This window comes from Scyliorhinus torazame, chromosome 8 (genome assembly GCF_047496885.1).
Source record: "Scyliorhinus torazame isolate Kashiwa2021f chromosome 8, sScyTor2.1, whole genome shotgun sequence".
Lineage (NCBI taxonomy): Eukaryota > Metazoa > Chordata > Chondrichthyes > Carcharhiniformes > Scyliorhinidae > Scyliorhinus > Scyliorhinus torazame.
In genome coordinates this window covers 154,428,695-154,446,808 of record NC_092714.1, presented here as the reverse complement: position 1 = coordinate 154,446,808, position 18,114 = coordinate 154,428,695, and the positions used below count along the sequence as shown (strand labels likewise).

At 48.8% G+C, this 18,114-nt stretch overlaps 1 protein-coding gene across 1 annotated transcript in view; it reads right to left on the bottom strand.

Annotated features, from left to right (window-relative positions):
* Positions 1 to 5,152: 5,152 nt before the first annotated feature.
* ptchd1 (patched domain containing 1) overlaps positions 5,153 to 18,114 on the bottom strand; it is a 150,974-nt gene continuing 138,012 nt past the window's right edge. Inside the window, exons 3-4 of the mRNA XM_072514396.1 lie at positions 5,795 to 8,168; positions 5,153 to 5,418 (exon numbers count right to left, since the gene is read on the bottom strand). Coding sequence (XP_072370497.1) covers positions 6,517 to 8,168 — 1,652 coding nt within the window. The 3' untranslated portion in view covers positions 5,153 to 5,418; positions 5,795 to 6,516. The remainder of the gene's footprint in view (positions 5,419 to 5,794; positions 8,169 to 18,114) is intronic.

Sequence of the window (18,114 nt, the reverse complement as noted above, 5' to 3'; positions counted from 1 at the left end):
GATGGAAGATGGCTACATCCCCAAGATTATGCTTTCCGGTGAAGTAGCCGCTGCCAAGAGACAGCAGGGTGCCCAAAACTCCGATTCAGGGATAATGTCAAAAAGGACATGAAGATTCTCAACATTATTGCAATAAATGGGAACCTCTCGCTGATGGTTGATGCAAATAGCAACACCAGCCATCGGCAGCAATTCATCATCATAATGACATGTGATTTCAGAAGCTCCAAAGCAGATACCAGCCCTGCAAACAAGGTATCAGCAAAGGTCATCCCATGCCACCGGCAAGGGGCAACTTGGCTGTGAATTCTGGGTGATAATTTAAGTTCTCAACAATGAGTTTCTCAGCTTTCACCAGGGTATGGGATAAAGGGATATGGATCAATGATAGACTGGATCCAGATCGAGGGGCTGAATGGCCAACACCAAGTTCAAATGTTCTGTATACTCTTTGACTTTGTCCTCACTAATCTGCCTGTTGCAGATGAAACAGTACTAGCAGGAGTGACCACTGCACAGATCCTGTCCAGATAGATTCCTGTTTTCACTTTGAGGACACTGTACATTTTTTGTGTGGCACTCACCCCATGTTAAACAGGATAGATTGGGAACCAACAGATTGTCGCCATGAGCAGCAGCAGAATTGTATTCAACCACAATCAGTAATCTCATGGCTCAGCATAACTCCCACTCTAACATTGCAGGGGGATCGACACTGGTGCAATGAGAATGTAGAAGAGCATGCCAGGAGCAGCACCAGATGTAACTGCATGGTGACGCTACAAAACAAGACTACCTGCATGTTAAACAATGGAAGCAACTTGATAGAAGTACAGAGCAGAGCGATCCCAGAATCAGAAGATCAGACCTGCCTAATTTAGTCATAAGAACAAAAAACAAAGAAAATTACAGCACAGGAACAGGCCCTTCGGCCCTCCCAGCCTGCGCCGATCCAGATCCTTTATCTAAACCTGTCACCTATTTTCCAAGAATCTACTTCCCTCTGTTCCCCCCCCATTCATATATCTGTCTAGATGCATCTTAAATGATAATATCGTGCCCGCCTCTACCACCGCCACTGGCAAAGCATTCCAGGCACCCACCACCCTCTGCGTAAAAAACTTTCCACGCACATCTAAAGAACAAAAGTCATGAATGGTAGTGAACAATAAAACAACAATGGGAGGAGGAGATTCCATGAACATCCCCTTCCTCAATGACAGCAAAACCCAGGATTTGAGTCCAAAAGATAGTCTGAAGCATTTACAACTATCTTCAGCCAGAATGATGATTCATTGTAGCCTCTTTCTGAGATTCCCAGCATCACATATGTCAGTCTTCAGTCAATTTCACAGAATCACAGAAAATACAATGCATAAGAGGCCCTTCGAGTCTGCACCAACACATGAGAAACATCTGACCTACCTACCTAATCCCATTTGCCAGCACTTGGCCATAGCCTTGAATGTTATGGGGTGCCAAGTGCTCATCCCGGTACTTTTTAAACGATATGAGGCAACCTGCCTCTGATTCATTCTATACAATGATAATAAGAAACGGTTGAATAAGTGGATACAGAAAATGCTATGGGCCCTGGCAACATGACAGATGTAGTACTGAAAATGTGTGCTCTGCAACTAGCTGCATGACTAGTCTAGAAGTTCTACAACACTGGCATCTACCGGCAATGTGGAAAATTGCCTGGGGATGTCGTGCACACAAGAAACAGGACAAATCCAACCTAGTCAATGGACTTGGGCTGATAAGTGATGAGTAACATTGCAAGTGCCAGGCAATGATCATCTCTAACAATAGGGGGTCTAACCATCACCCATTGAGTAGGTCAAAAGCTAAGAATCCTGAGGTGAGTAAATCAACTCCTGACTCCCCAAAACCTATCCACCATCTACAAGGCACAAGTCAGGAGTCTGATGGAATACTTTTGACTTGCCTGAATGAGTGCAGCTCCAACAACACTCAAGAGGCTCGACACCATCCAGGACAAAGCATGCCGCTTGATTGGCACCCCTTCCACAAACGTTCAATCACTCCCCCACGGACACACAGCAGCAGCCGTATGTACCACTTACAAGGTGCACTGCAGAAACTCACCAAGGTTCCTTCAGCAGCAGCTTTCAAGCCCACAACCTCTACCATCTAGAAGGACAAGAGCAGAAGATATATGGGAACACCATCACTTGGAAGTTTCCTCCAAGCCACTCATCACCCTGACTGGGAAATACATTGTTGTTCCTTCGCTGTTGCTAGTTCAAAATCATGGAATTTCATCCCTAACAACACTGTGGGTGTACTTATACCACATGGACTGCAGTGGTTCAAGAGTTGTCTCACCACCATCTTCCCAAGGGCAATTAGAGATGGGCAATAAATGCTGGCCGAGCCAGCGATGCCCACACCCCATTAAATATATATTTTTTAAAGTGCCATTTACTATTCATGCCCCATTCCCATGACATGATTTACCAATCAAAACCCATGCAAAACATTGGGATGGTGGTGGTGGTGTGGGGGGGGGGGGGGGGGGGGGGGGGGGGGCGATGTTTGAGTGCTCCTACCGGGGCCCTGTTGATCTGTAATCCTGCTTGAAGTCTATTAATTTATGACTGAGGATCAATGTTAACTTGTCTGTTCTCTCCGCTGACCTATTTGACCTGATGCATTTTTCATTTAATTTGTTGCCATTTCTTTGGCCACTGGTAATACATTGAACCTGATTTAGCTTCAAGACTTTGTTCAGAAAGTAATACAATAATCACAGACAGCATTGGGGTGGATGCAGGAGTCACCTCATCTGTAATGTGGCTGAGTGTATGCGAAGTCAGAGTTGGGTTGTACTGTTCCTCCAGAGCAGAGACACCGTTGCCTTATCTGAAGGGAATTATTCAGTAGCATGTTATTGGCACGGTAGCACAGTGGTTAGCACAGTTCCTTCACGGCTCCAGGGTTCCAGATTTGATTCCCGGTGTGAGTCACTGTCTGTGCGGAGTCTCCACGTTCTCCCCGTGTCTGCATGGGTTTCCTCCGAGTGCTCCGGTTTTGTCCCACAGTCCAAAGACGTGCAGGTTAGGTGGATTGACCATGCTAAGTTGTCCTTGGTGTCCAAAAAGGTTAGGTGGGGTTACTGGGTTACGGGAATAGGGTGAAGATGTGGTCTTGGGTAGGTGCTCTTTCCAAGGGCCGGTGCAGACTCGATGGGCCAAATGGCATCTCTCTGCACTATAAATTCTATGATTCTATGATTCCATGAAATCTGTGTGTGTGAAAAGGAATGTAACATGCAGTGAAATCATCTAAAGCACTGGTAACAAGCCATTCTAAGTTGCAAATTACACATGGGAGCACGGGTCACAGAATCCACCTCATGTTACAGTCCTGAAAACATTATACATTAACCTTCGGTGCTACCAGCTTAAGGATTCAGACATGCCACCTATCGTGAGTCAGCTCTGGGACATTGACTCACCTTGTGCCAATCCCAAACATGTTGCAAACATGAATAACAGCTCCAAACATAACCATTGTCCCAAACAGGAAAATATCACCAAACTAAAGGGGCAAGGAATCCCCTTTACGACGCAAAAGCATGAAAGTGATACACTGTAATCTCTCCAGTCTGAAATACTTGGGACCAAGTCATTTCTGGATTGCAGGATATTCTGTATTATAGAATAACATTAGAACGTCTAACCAGAACGAGTGTAAACCAGAAAACGCTGTACATATAAATATTTATCTGAAACATAAAACAGTAATCAAACATTATAAAAGCAGTAATTAAAATGGTTGTACTTATATCTTCCCTGCTTCCGCTCCCGAAACTGCACTAAAATGATGCCCTGCTTATTTGGATCTGCCCAAAGAATTTCCCATTGATAGCTGGTCAAACAGACTTTAGAGTGTTTACGGTACTTGTATAATTTTTTTAAAGTCCTGATTACATATGAACCTTAAAATGACAGCATAAAGTGGTTCACCCTGAGGGAATTTCCTTGTGTTCGACAAAACCAAGAATGAATTTGTCTTATAAATCATTCGAACAAGAGTCTGAATTTCTTAATGGACTTAAGGAAAGGTGTTCACAGATTGTTGTAGGTCATCACAATATACTCAGTGCATCACCAATGTGGTAGCACCTTCAGGAACATACAGTACATACGGTTACATATTTACATTTACTATGTGAACATTAGTTGTGTGTAGAAACTGGACCTACCTGTTTAGATGGACAATCCTTTAGTGCACAACAGCCATCATGTAAACCCCAAACCAGCATTTTGAAGTACATTATTCACTTTTACTTTCCCGTAAAAACAGTTCCAGCAGATTATCTCGGAGGCAAGTGTGCAACATTGATCAGTAATCACAAGCCATGCTTTGCACTCATGACAATTGCCAAATAAATACAATTTGCAATGACTCACAGAAGGATTCCTCACCCAATGAAAAAGTCAGTTTAACAAAAAAAACGTATCTCAATGAGAGTTGTGCCAAATCCAGAATCTTGTGTATTCAGACTGAATATTCTTTAATTGTTCCTCTGCAATCTGTTAACTAAGTCAAATCCAGCGCAATATCCCTTTGCTCCTCAATATGTGCTTGTTGTCATGTGCAGGATAATGAGGTAAGTTAGATTTAGTGAATAATCAAATTTTCTGGAGGAGATGTTTGAAGTTTAAGTGTCTACCTCTGGTGACGACATCTCATGGCGGAATTGTCTTGTATGTTGCTGGTAAATCATCAGGCTGAGACTCTTGTCCAGTCGCTTTTCTTGGAGCCCTGAGTGCTTAGCGAAACAGCAAGTGTCCGGTTTGTTTCACAGTCCATCCAGTCTCTGTCAGCTGAAAGGATCTGAGCCAGGTTTCAGGAGCAGCCACAGCCTGGCACTAGGTCACTGGGGAACTCCGACACTCTCTTAACTACCAGCGCGGGGTGAGGGGTAGATTTTCAGCAGACGGTTCATTGACAAGCCTTGTGTTGGAATATGCCAAACTCTGGGTTTATTCTGGGCATTTCACACTTTACCTTTCATTAGATCGAGTAAATAAATAATCAAGTCAATCTTCCCAGTGCCAGGAGGGCCAGTAACCAAAAGACACCAATATTGGGGCAAACAAACTGGGGGGGGGGGGGGGGGGGTTGTTTTGCTCAGTAAGTTGCCATGATGTGGAATGGACTGCTTGAAAAGGTGGTGGAAGCAGATTTAACAGCAAAATGGAACTGCACAACTGGGTGGAAAGGAAACATTCCAAGGGCTATGGGGAGAGGGTAGGAGCGTGGCATTGATTGGATAGTGTTTTCAAAGAGGCAGCACTGTCACGATGGGCTGAATGGTCTTCTTTTGTTCTTTATCATTCAATAATCTTCCTATGCAAGGTTCGGGTTGCTATTTAATTTGATCTGAAAAAAAAATCAAAGATATTTCATCATTCTATTTTCTCTGGGGTGTATCAGTCATTGAACTATACCAGTACTGGGTGCCAGTGAGACTAACGTTTCCTGGAATAATCTATTGGATTTAAAATACAAATTACCAGAGGAAAAGTAATAAGTAAGAAGCCCCTTGAGATCGACATGGTGTCTCTTGTTGTTGAGGCTGATGCACAGACTTATCAGGTGAACTTGACATCTGCAACAGCCAAGCAATACTTTTAATCTCCAAATTAGTCAGCCAATTAAAGATATACTCCAGGGAAGGCTATGGAATCAGCCAGGCACCTCTTCCCCTTTCTTCTCGCGGTTCTCAAGTGCAAACATGATATTCAGACTTGCCTACCCAAAGGATTTTACTGGTGGACGTAGCATGGAGTATCAGGACCGACATCACCACTAGATCATCCAGCTCTCAGATGGAAATCCCAGTTTTGCAGACTCAAGGTGAGGCGATGAATCATTGAATGTGTGCAGTTCCCCGAGTCCATCTCCGCAGTGTTGTTGAATGTTGAGCAGAAACCTCCTGTTTGCCTCAGTACCCTGGGTGCCTCCAAATCAACTAAACTACGAAGGGGTTCAATAGGGTTGATACAGAGGTGATATGTCTACTTATGGGAGCCCAAGAAGGAAGGCCGTAAAATATAAGACAGTCACTAGCAAATCCAAGAGGTAATTCAGTTGAAACTTCTTTAACCAGTGGGTGGTTAGAATGGTGAACTCGTTGAGGTGAATAGTATTGATGCATTGAAGGGGAATCTGGATACGTATTTGAGGGGGGAAATTTAAGGATATGTTGACAGGGTGAGATGATGCAAGGGTGGGAAGAGGTTCATGTGAAGGATAAACACTGACATAGACCTATCGGGCTGCTCCAATGCTCTGAGCATACTTCTTGCTGCCATTTTGCACTTTCTCTTCCCCTATCTCCCACACCTTTGCCCACACAGTAGTATTCTATCGATCTGTTTTACACCCCCCACCCCACCCCCCGCCCATCCGACCCACACTCTCACATGTTCACCCTCTCTTTGTCTCACTTCATATTGCCTGGCTGCATTGTGCCTATCAGACCGAGGTGATGTGGTCAACCACCCGCGTGCCGTCCAGGTCCACCATCTCCATGCACTCGATCTCGTTGTGGTTGTCGGGGCTTTTCCTTTCTGCCTGCTTTTTGGAAGGTGGCACAAAGGTCAGGATCACAGGTAGAATGGCAAAGCAGTGGAGAAAGGTGAAAAGCGCGATTAGAAACAGACACCTGAACAGTGTGCAGATCAGGTTTGAAGGCACCGAACTAAGGGGGATTATACCGACCATGTAACAAAAGTTGCTCTGCAAAATGGCCACTCCATGCAGTTCCAAAGCATTTTTAACCCACTTCGTCCTTGTCAGGTCTTTGCCTTGGACAAAAGTAGATACGAATGGTGCACAATTGTCGATGGTGTAGTTTATCCCATAAATTAAGCAGAGGACAGAGATACAGTCCAGTTCCACATCCCACAGGGTCATGAAGCCAATAACTCCAAACTCCACTGAGGCCACGGTGAGAGTGAGCCAGACATTCAGCAGAGAGTTCACCACCAGTAAGCTGGAGAAGAAGAGAACAAACAGTGCACTGATACACGAGTTCTGCAAGGGGGCTCCCACCGATGAAGCATACCGGTCCATATAGATAAAAGAGGGGTTGAAAATCATAAACTTCACTTTGTAGGTCAGTGACAGTTTCCTTAGGGTCTCCAACAGATCATAAATCTCTTCTCTAGTGTTCTCTGCCGTCTTGGCAACCAGGTACATGCGTGAGGCGACCACCTCCAGCTCATTGTTGGCTTTCCTCACCAGTATGATATCATCTGAGAATTGGGAATACTGGGGAGTCTTTAGGAAGGAATTCCGTAGAGTTTCTAGGAAGTAGTTTCTGGACACTGGAGTGGTGACGTTCAATTTTTTAAGGTAATTCAAATAGGTTTCAAACCAAGATATCCTGACAAAGCCCCCAGTGATTTCCAACAAATCTTCCTGGACACTGACATTCCAATACTCAATTGGTTCGTAAATATAAAATCCAATGACAGGACTATAGCTGCTGAAGTATCTCTGCTGCATAGTGCTGTATGAGACAGTTCGAGACTCAGTCGCCACCACATTACTGAGGTCCAAGCCTTCGCTGATCTGCAGGTAGCCCATTAAGGCAAAGGAGATATAAACGAGATAAAACAGAACTACAAAAGGCTTGACGTAAGTGTTTGTAATCCAATCGCAATAATACTGCTTGAGAAACCAGAGCAGGAATTGATTTTCATAGGGGCTCGTGTCGCTCGGTCCTGCTGCCTCTTCACTAAATTTGGACATCATGATAAACCTGTACCAGGCAGGTTTAGCTTGTAGATCATCTGGTTTAGGTACTTTCCTGCAAAAGAGACTGTGCTGGTAATTATTTTCCAAGTAACCAGTGAAGACCAGATTGGAGCCATAGAATGCCATCAGGTAGAGGTAGTTGAAAAGCACGGATATGCATGTGTTAACACAGAACTCCTTCACTGCTTCTATGTTGGTGAAAGGACTGGCACCAATGCCAAACGTCACCATGTACATGGCAGTGGTGAGTGTAATGGGCAGCATAGTATCAGCATACACATTGGCAATCCTCTCCTTCACATGCTGATCCTCCATGGTCTCCCTCCACGACGAGAGCATTTCAAACATGCCATAGAGTCCATGTCCTGAGAAAAGGAAGACAGAGAGGCTTTGATTAAAATCAGCAAACCAAAATGCTGTAGCACTCTGGGCGAGGAAACTGCTTGTCACACAGTGAGATCTGAGGCAGGCCCTCGCTCACTATGCAAACCCTCATCACCAGACCCACCCAGCAGTAAATGAGGGTTCTGCACAGGCCCAGCTTCCTACCTCCTTAAACCGGATACACATCCCGTGTGCAGCTCTAGGCCCTGATTGCCAATCGTGCTTTGCGCAGGGACCGATTTCGACCTTTGGCTGCCTATTGCAAGATCGAGAGCTCCCTTCGCTCCCCCACCCCCTCCCAAAACAATTTTGAGGCCTTAAATTTGTCATTAAAGCAGCAAGATGTCACTTAGCTGGGTTGCCCAGATTATGTTTGTAATCTTCTGATAAATTCAGAGCCCAGGAGGTGCTAATCTGAGTTCCACAAAAATAATTTGACACTTACCTCTCAGCTGAGCCTCCTCGCTTCCATCAGCTCTGCGCTGATCAGTGACATTCAGGTTCCTATTAATACAGGGCAACACGGTGGCGCAGTGGTTAACACTGCTGCCTCATGACACCGAGGACCCGGGTTCGATCCTGGCCTCAGGTCACTGTCCGTGTGGAGTTTGCACATTCTCCCCGTATCTGTGTGGGTCTCACCCCCACAATACAAAGATGTGCAGGGTAGGTGGATTGGCCATGCTAAATTGCCCCTTAATTGGAAAAAAATAATTGGATACTCTAAATTTACTTTAAAAAAGGTTCCCATTAACACTGCCACACCCTGGTTTCCATGTTAAAAGGGACTTGATATCCTGAATAGGCAAGTGTCGACAATAGGCCCCTTTCAAAATGGTACCAGTATTCACCACTGCTGCCAGCCAAATGGAGTGAAAACTGATTCCATAACGTGCCAGCTCCAGAACAAATTAGTTATATTATCCTGAAGAGCACAGTGACAAGCCCAGGTGATTTCTATTTTACTGTGTAATTCGATGCATTGCTTTTGTAACTCCCTTTATTCCATGGTTTCTAGTTGTCGCAAGTTTGTATGTTTAACTTTTCTTTGCTACAGCGACCTCCCTTCAGGCCTCTCCATTGCTCAGTACTGCAGAAATATTACATAAATTTGCAGCCAAATAGCATTTTTAAAATATTTCTCATGGGATGTAGGCATCACTGGCTGGGCCAGCATTTATTGCCCATCTCTGAGGGCATTGCTGTGGATCTGGAGTCACATGTAGGCCAGACGAGGTAAGGGTGACAGATTTCCTTCCCTAAAGGACATTAGTGAACCAGATGGGTTTTTACAACAACCAACAATGATTAGACTTTTAATTCCAGATTTTTATTGAATTCAAATTTCACTATCTGCATGATTCTGGTCTCTGGATTATTAGTCCAGCGATAATACCACCTTGACACTGCCTCCCCTCCTATTTGTACAGGAGGCTGTCACCATTTGGCGGGAGGCGAGTTAGAGATGTTAGTCGAACCATAACCAATTGCCTGTATATTGACTGTGGCCCAGTGGGCATCACTCTTGTCCCTGAGTCAGAAGATTGTGGATTCCCACTCCAAGGATCAAGTACAAATCTAAGCTGATAGTCCAGTGTACTACTGAGGGACTGCTATTCTGTCAGAGGTGTTGCCTTTCAGGTTAAACCATAGCCTTGTTTACTTCCTGAGGGGGACATAAAATATCCTATTGTACTATCTGGAAGAAGAGAAAGGTAGTTCTCCCCAGTGTACTGGCTGATATTTATTCCTCAATCGACATCAAAATAAATTATTTCCTGGTTGTTTATCTCATTGCTGTTTGCAGGAGCATGCTGTGTTCCAATTGGATTCTGTGTTTCCTACATTACAACATTCTAAAGTACTTTCTATTAACAATTACTATTTTCCACTAAAAGGATGCTGTTATGTTGTCAGTTCAAATAGATATTCTGTCGACCACACATTTGAGCATGAATTTTAATGCTGGCATTACGATCCTTGGCCAGATTCTGGGATGTGGTTGGGTTGGGTGGCGTTTGTTTGAAGTCGATAAAGGTTGAGATTCAACACATCTGCTTTTGGAATAAAGCCACAAGATTCCACGGGTATTAAACAAGTTCAGAAAGATAAAACAATTTCCAATATGTATCTTATACTCTTAACATTCATAGTAATTATGAGGTACACTCGGATTAATTCAACGGGCACACTGTGGTCGGCTATACTTCACTACAGAGTAAATGACAGATGCAGCCAGGGCAGAGTCCATGGATTGCTTAGTAACCCACCCTGGCTCAGTAAACACCAAGCCAAACACTCTTGTTGAAACTCTGTCTCATGATTTACCAGCTTTACTTTCAAATATTTCTCCTTGGAATTCGCTCCAAATGTCGCTCCCATGAGAACAGCTTTAACAATGGCCCACAGCACATGAATTCAATCTCTGATTCCTAGATTCCTTCTCCCTGGGTTCATGACTGCACTCAACACTAGCTTACAAGCACACTTTCAGATCTATGGCTGTACCAAGCAGAATATCACTGAATATCACTCCAAAGGGATGCCTTTGCCCAACGGCCCTCTTTACTTAAAGTCTGCTCCCCCCAGCTCTTTCTTTAACTTACCTTAACTTAACTGGGACTTGCTTCCGACTCCGTTGTTTTTGTGACACTACTTGGATGGCAGACTCCCTGAAACTGACTGTCTCAAGAAGAGCTATTTACTGACCCTTGAACTGTTCTGGGGAACTATCAAAACACTCCCAAAGCGGGTGTAATGACTTAGGCCAGGCTTTTGAGATTGGCCAATTAGAATATGAGTTCCCTGATTAGTGGCCCAATCAGGGAACCCCTTTCTGTGTATATATCAGGGAGTGTCAGATCCTCTACACTTCTGGTGTAGACAGCAGACTGAGTGGTCATGTTTGTTCAGCTGTTGATTTTGTAAATAAAAGGAATTCTGGTGACGGGACTTCTGCCTCAGTGGACTTATTACAGTAGCACTTGCTGAACAATCCTGAGTCGGCTGATAACTACACTCTACACTAACTACCGATTTAAGATCAGTTTAGCTCATAACGTGGCTGATTTATTCTTGCTAGAAGCGACATACATTCATACACAGATACAAAAGGAATATGCCTCAAACATCAATAAGACAGAGGCCTAAACCAACAGGGTACAGGTCTCAAACACCTACAGGTCACAGGCCTCAAAAACTAACAAGTCATAGGTCTCAAACACCTGCAGGCCATGTGCCTCAAACATTTACAAGTCATAGGCTTCATACAAGTCACAGGCCTCAAATGCCTATTAGTCACAGGCCTCAAACGCCGACAAGTCACAGGCCAAAAAATACCTACAAGTCACAGGCTTCAAACACCAGGTCACAGGCCTTATAACCCTAAAGGTTGCAGGTCTCAAAAACCTATGGATCACCGAGCTGAAACTGGGATATAGGGAGTGGAACTTTCTTTGAAATTGCAGGGGGACAGCTACTGAGGATGAAAAATTAATAGAATCATAGAATCTCAACAGTGCAGAAGGAGGCCATTCGGCCCATCAAGTCTTGAACACTATGGGGCAATTTATCATGGCCAATCCACCTAACCTGCTCATCTTTGGACTGTGGAAGCAAACCAGAGCACCCGGAGGAAACCCACGCAGACACGGGCAGGATGTGCAAACTCCGCACACTCACCCAAGGCCGGAATTGAACCTGGTTCCCTGGCGTGTGTGGTAGCAGTGCTAACCAACGTGCCACCCTGCTGCCCGGCATATGGCATAAATGCTGGGGCAAATGTGTTAAAGCTCTCTCAGAGGGTCGGTTCCGATTCTGCACTGTAGGGAGTCCCTGATTCTACAAGTCTATGATTGGGGCAGAACGGTAGCACAGTGGTTAGCACAGCTGCTTCACACTCCAGGGTCCCGGGTTCGATTCCCGGCTGTGGGTCACTGTCTGTGTGGAGTCTGCACGTTCTCCCCATGTCTGCGTGGGTTTCCTCCGGGTGCTCCGGTTTCCTCCCACAGTCCAAAGATGTGCAGGTTAGGTGGATTGGCCAGGATAAATTCCCCATTAGTGTCCAAAAAAGGGTAGGTGGGGTTACTGGGATGGGGTGGTGATGTGGGTTTGGGTGGGGTGCTCTTTCCAAGGGTCGGTGCAGACTCGATGGGCTGAATTGCCTCCTTCTGCACTGTAAATTCTATGATCAAAGAGGAAACTATGCTGTGCCCAAATTCTCCAGCTCTTTAATTTTTTCTATGGATTCTTGGGGATGAGCATCCAAATATATCTTGGCTCATTGTAGACCCCTACAGACTTTCTCTTATAGTCTGTTTATTTCTGCTGCAACACTCGGGGGAGCATCTAATGTCCATGCACAGATGCAGTATTGTGGTAGTACCAGGTATTGCGGTACCTGAGAGGCTGTTGACCATTGGTTAGACCCAGGAGTCTACCATTGGCTGTATTACGTAGCTCCGCCCTAAAGGCGGAGTATAAGAGATGGTGCCATCCCAGCAGCCTTCACTTTCTGTATCGAAGCTGCTGGGGAACAAGTTCTAGTAGATTAAAGCCTTCAGTTATGAAATCACTTTGTCTTGAGTGTAATTGATCGCGCATCAATTTAATCTACTAGACTTAAGCTGGAAGGATGGATCTCCGAATCAAACTGGAGTGCCTTCAACTCAGCCCCCACGCGGAGAACTCGGCTGCAATATTTAAACACTGGCTGGCGTGCTTTAAATGCTACCTCGAGACGACCGGTGGCACCCCCTCAGAAGGACAGAAAATGCATCTCCTGCGCTCAAGGGTCAGCCCTGGGATCTACACCCTTATCGAGGAGCAGGAGGACTATGATGCCGCAATCAAACTGTTAGAAGGACAGTATATCCGCCCTGTAAATCAGGTCTACACATGTCACCTGCTTGCTACTAGACGGCAAAGCCCCGGGGAATCGTTGGAAGATTTCTACCGGGCGCTACTGGTGCTGGGCCGAAACTGTGGCGCCCGCAAGTTTCGGGGAGCGAGCACACGGAACTTTTAATCAGGGATGCCTTCGTAGCAGGTATGAGCCCCCAGATATCCGCCGAAGACTCCTAGAAAAGGACACCCTGGGACTTAGAGAGGCACGGGCCCTGGCAGGGTCCATGGACGTTGCCTACAAAAATGCGCAGTTCTATGCGCCCGACCGCGCGGCGGCCCCCTGGGCTGCATGGCACCCCGCAGCGGCAGCCCCACAGACCTTCCCCCTGACCCCGCAGGCCTGCGCTATGAGACGGCCCGCTAACGCCGCCGGGCCCCGCTGTTTCTTCTGCGGGCAGGCGAATCATCCCCGCCAGCGCTGCCCAGCCCGCACCGCCACCTGCAAAGGGTGTGGCAAGAAGGGCAACTTTGTGGGGGTCTGCCAGGCCCGCGCCGTGGCCGCGGTCTCCAGCGACTCCGGACCGCCGCAGAAACCCCCCCTTCAGGCCCCGACCGGCCAGCGTCCACCGCCACCCCCCTATCCCGCGCCCTGGCCACGGTCTCCAGCGACCCCGGACCGCCGCGGCAACCCCCCCTTCAGGCCCCGACCGGCCAGCGCTCACCGCCAACCCCCTATCCCGCACCGTGGCCGCGGTCTCCAGCGACCCCGGACCGCCGCGGCAACCGCCCCTTCAGGCCCCGACCGGCCAGCGCTCAATGCCACCCCTCTATCCTAGGGCCACGTGCGAGCCACGGGTGCGGCCATCTTGCCCCCCGGACACCACGCTGGACAGGTGGACGCCGCCATTTTGTCCATCCCCGACGCCATCTTGGATGGAGCCCCAGGCCCCCAGCACGGCCAACTACACGCTGCCCGATCAGAACTCGCAATGGCTTCATCTGGCCTCGGTGACACTTGGCCAAAGTCAACCTCGGGCACTAGCAACAGCTACAACGACGGTCTTCATCAACGGCCACGAGACGTCTTGCCTGATTGACTCTGGGAGCACGGAAAGCTTTGTTCACCCCGACACGGTAAGGTGCTGTTCACTTGTAACCCACCCTGTAAACCAAAGGATCTCCCTGGCCTCTGGGTCACACTCGGTGGAGATAAAGGGGTTCTGCCTAGCGAACCTCACTGTCCAAGGCAGGAAATTCGACAATTTCCGCCTGTATGTCCTGCAGCACCTCTGTGCGGCTACCCTCCTGGGGCTGGACTTCCAATGCCATTTGCAAAGCCTGACCTTTAAATTCGGCGGCCCTATACCTCCCCTTACTGTCTGCGGCCTCGCGACCTTTAAGGTCGACCCGCCTTCCCTGTTTGCAAACCTCACCCCGGATTGCAAACCCGTCGCCACCAGGAGCAGGCGGTACAGTGTCCAGGACCGGACCTTCATCAGATCAGAGGTCCAAAGGCTGCTGGGGGAAGGGGTCATCGAAGCGAGCAACAGTCCCTGGAGAGCTCAAGTAGTGGTGGTAAAGACCGGGGAGAAGTATAGGATGGTCATTGACTACAGCCAGACCATCAACAGGTTTACGCAGCTGGACGCGTACCCTATCCCCCGTATAGTCGACCTGGTAAACAGGATCGCACAATATAAGGTCTTCTCCACAGTGGATCTCAAGTCCGCCTACCACCAGCTACCCCTCCGTAATAGTGACCGCAAGTACACTGCCTTCGAAGCAGATGGGCGGCTCTATCAATTTTTAAGAGTTCCCTTTGGTGTCACTAATGGGGTCTTGGTCTTCCAGCGAGAGATGGACCAAATGGTTGACCGGTACGGCTTACGTGTAACGTTCCCGTATCTGGATAACGTCACCATCTGCGGCCATGACCAGCAGGACCGCGAAAATCCTTAACCTGACATACAATAGGGATAGATGCGTGTTTAGCACCGACCGTCTAGCCATTCTAGGCTACGTAGTGCGAAATGGCATTATAGGCCCCGACCCTGAGCGCATGCGCCCCCTTATGGAGTTCCCCCTCCCTCACTGCCCCAAGGCCCTGAAGCGCTGCCTCGGGTTTTTCAGCTATTACGCACAGTGGGTCCCCAACTACGCAGACAAAGCCCGATCCCTAATCCAGTCCACAACCTCCCCCTGTCGACGGAGGCCCGCCAGGCCTTCAGCCGCATCAAAGCAGACATTGCAAAGGCCACGATGCGCGCCATCAACGTGTCCCTCCCCTTCCAGGTCGAGAGCGATGCGTCCCACGTAGCTCTGGCAGCCACCCTCAACCAAACGGGCAGGCCCGTGGCTTTCTTCTCCCGTACCCTCCATGCTTCCGAAATTCGCCATTCCTCGGTCGAAAAGGAGGTACAGGCCATAGTAGAAGCTGTGAGACATTGGAGGCATTACCTGGCCGGTAGGAGATTCACTCTCCTCACGGACCAACGGTCGGTTGCTTTCCTGTTCGATCATGCACAGCGGGGCAAGATTTAAAACGACAAGATCTTGCGGTGGAGGATAGAACTCTCCACCTTCAATTATGAGATCTTGTACCGTCCCGGGAAGCTAAACGAGCCTCCTGATGCCCTGTCCCGTGGCACTTGTGCCACTGCACACGTGGACCGCCTCCGAGCCCTCCACGAGGACCTCTGTCACCCGGGGGTCACTCGTTTCTTCCACTTCGTCAAGACCCGCAACTTGCCCTACTCCATCGAGGAGGTCAGGACAGTCACCAGGGACTGCCAAATCTGCGCAGAGTGCAAACTGCACTTCTACCGGCCAGAGAGGGCGCATCTGATAAAGTCTTCCCGTCCCTTTGAACGTCTTAGCATGGATTTCAAAGGCCCCCTCCCCTCCACCGACCGTAACACGTACTTCCTGAACGCGATTGACGAGTACTCCCGGTTCCCTTTCGCCATCCCCTGCCCAGACATGACCACAACCACCGTCATCAAGGCCCTCCAGGGTATCTTTACACTGTTCGGTTTCCCCACGTACATACACAGTGATAGGGGGTCCTCCTTTATGAGCGACGAGCTGCGTCAATTCCTGCTCAGCAAGGGCATCGCCTCGAGCAGGACGACCAGTTACAACTCCCGGGGAAACGGCAGGTAGAGAGGGAGAACGGAACGGTCTGGAAGACCGTCCTGCTGGCCCTACGGTCCAGGAATCTCCCAGTCTCCCGCTGGCAGGAAGTCCTCCCAGTGGCCCTCCACGCCATCCGGTCGCTGCTCTGTACAACCACAAATCAGACACCTCATGAACGTGTCCTGGTTTTCCCCAGGAAGTCCTCCTCCGGGACCTCGCTCCCAACCTGGCTAGCGACACCCGGACCCATCCTGCTTCGGAAGCACGTGCGGGCGCACAAGTTGGACCCGTTGGTCGAGAAGGTCCACCTGCGACTTCCGGGTGCGGCGATGACCAGCTGAGTCGCACGTTTCGGCAGCTCCCTGTGAAACGGACTTTTGGGCTCTTGATAGGAACCCCAACGGCAATTTTGATGGCTAAAAACACTGTGCGGTAAACCAGAAGGGAATCCCCCCTGGATACGGATGGAAAAAGGAGGAGAGAGTGGCCAGATTGCAGTGGATCCTTTAGAACAGCGGCAAGGAAGGCAAGCAAAAACCAAGATGGCGTCGGAAGGTGGCAGTTTAACATGGGGCCCTGAACAACAAGAGTTCTTGAAATGCTGTGTGGAAGAGATCAAAAAGGAAATGAAGAAAGAGCTGTTGGCCCCGATACTACAGGCGATCGAAGGGCTAAAGGAGGAACAAAAGACCCAGGAGCGGGAGCTTCGGGTCGTGAAGGCAAAGGCAGCCGAGAATGAGGATGTTATACAGGGCCTGGTGGTGAAGACGGAGACGCAGGAGGCACATCAGAAACGATGTGTGGAAAGGTTGGAGGCACTGGAAAACAACGCAAGGAGGAACAACCTAAGGATTCTTGGTCTTCCTGAAGGTGTGGAGGGAGCGGACGTCGGGGCATATGAGAGCACGATGCTGCACTCGTTAATGGGAGCGGAGGCCCCGGCGGGTCCGTTGGAGGTGGAGGGAGCATACCGAGTGATGGCGCGAGGACCGAGAGCAGGAGAAATTCCCAGAGCCATAGTGGTGAGATTCCTCCGTTTTAAGGATAGAGAAATGGTCCTTAGATGGGCGAAGAAAACTCGGAGCAGTAAATGGGAGAACGCGGTGATCCGCGTTTATCAAGACTGGAGTGCGGAGGTGGCGAGAAGGAGGGCGAGCTTTAATCGGGCCAAGGCGGTGCTTCATAAAAAGAAGATAAAATTTGGAATGCTGCAACCGGCAAGACTGTGGGTCACATATCGAGGGAGGCACCACTACTTTGAGACGGCGGATGAAGCGTGGACTTTTATTGTGGAAGAAAAACTGGAATGAGCGGGTTATTAAAAAGAACGTTCGAACAAAGTGGTGGGGCGAATGTGGGGGGCAAAGAGGGGTTTTATGTACTAATCCTGCGATGTGGTTACTTTTCTCTCTCCCACAGGTGGTGATGGGGGGAGGAGGGGAGGTGGAGGAGATGGGGCGTTGGCCATTGGGGGCGGGGCCAAGGGAGAAGCGCGGGCTTGGCTCCCGCGCTATGATAATCATGGCGGGAATAGAGAAGCAGGAAGGAGGGGGCGTCGCACGGTGCGAGCCGAGGTCACGGGGGGAAGCCGAGGTCAGCCAGAGTTTGCTGACTTCTGGGAGCAACATGGGGGGAGTAATTACGCTAGCGGGGGATCTAGCGGGGGGGGGTGGGAGGGGGGAATTACTGGGTTGCTGCTGCTGGGGAGAGGGGGGAGCTGGTATGGGAGAGGATGGGCGGGGGGGCACCGCCTGGGGGAGATACAGCTGCGTGGGAACCGGGTGAGGAGTTGGAAAAAGGTGATGGCTAATCGACAAGGGGGGGGGTAGGAAGCCCCCCAACTCGGCTGATCACGTGGAACGTGAGAGGGCTGAACGGGCCGATAAAGAGGGCACGGGTACTCGCACACCTTAAGAAACTTAAGGCAGATGTGGTTATGTTACAGGA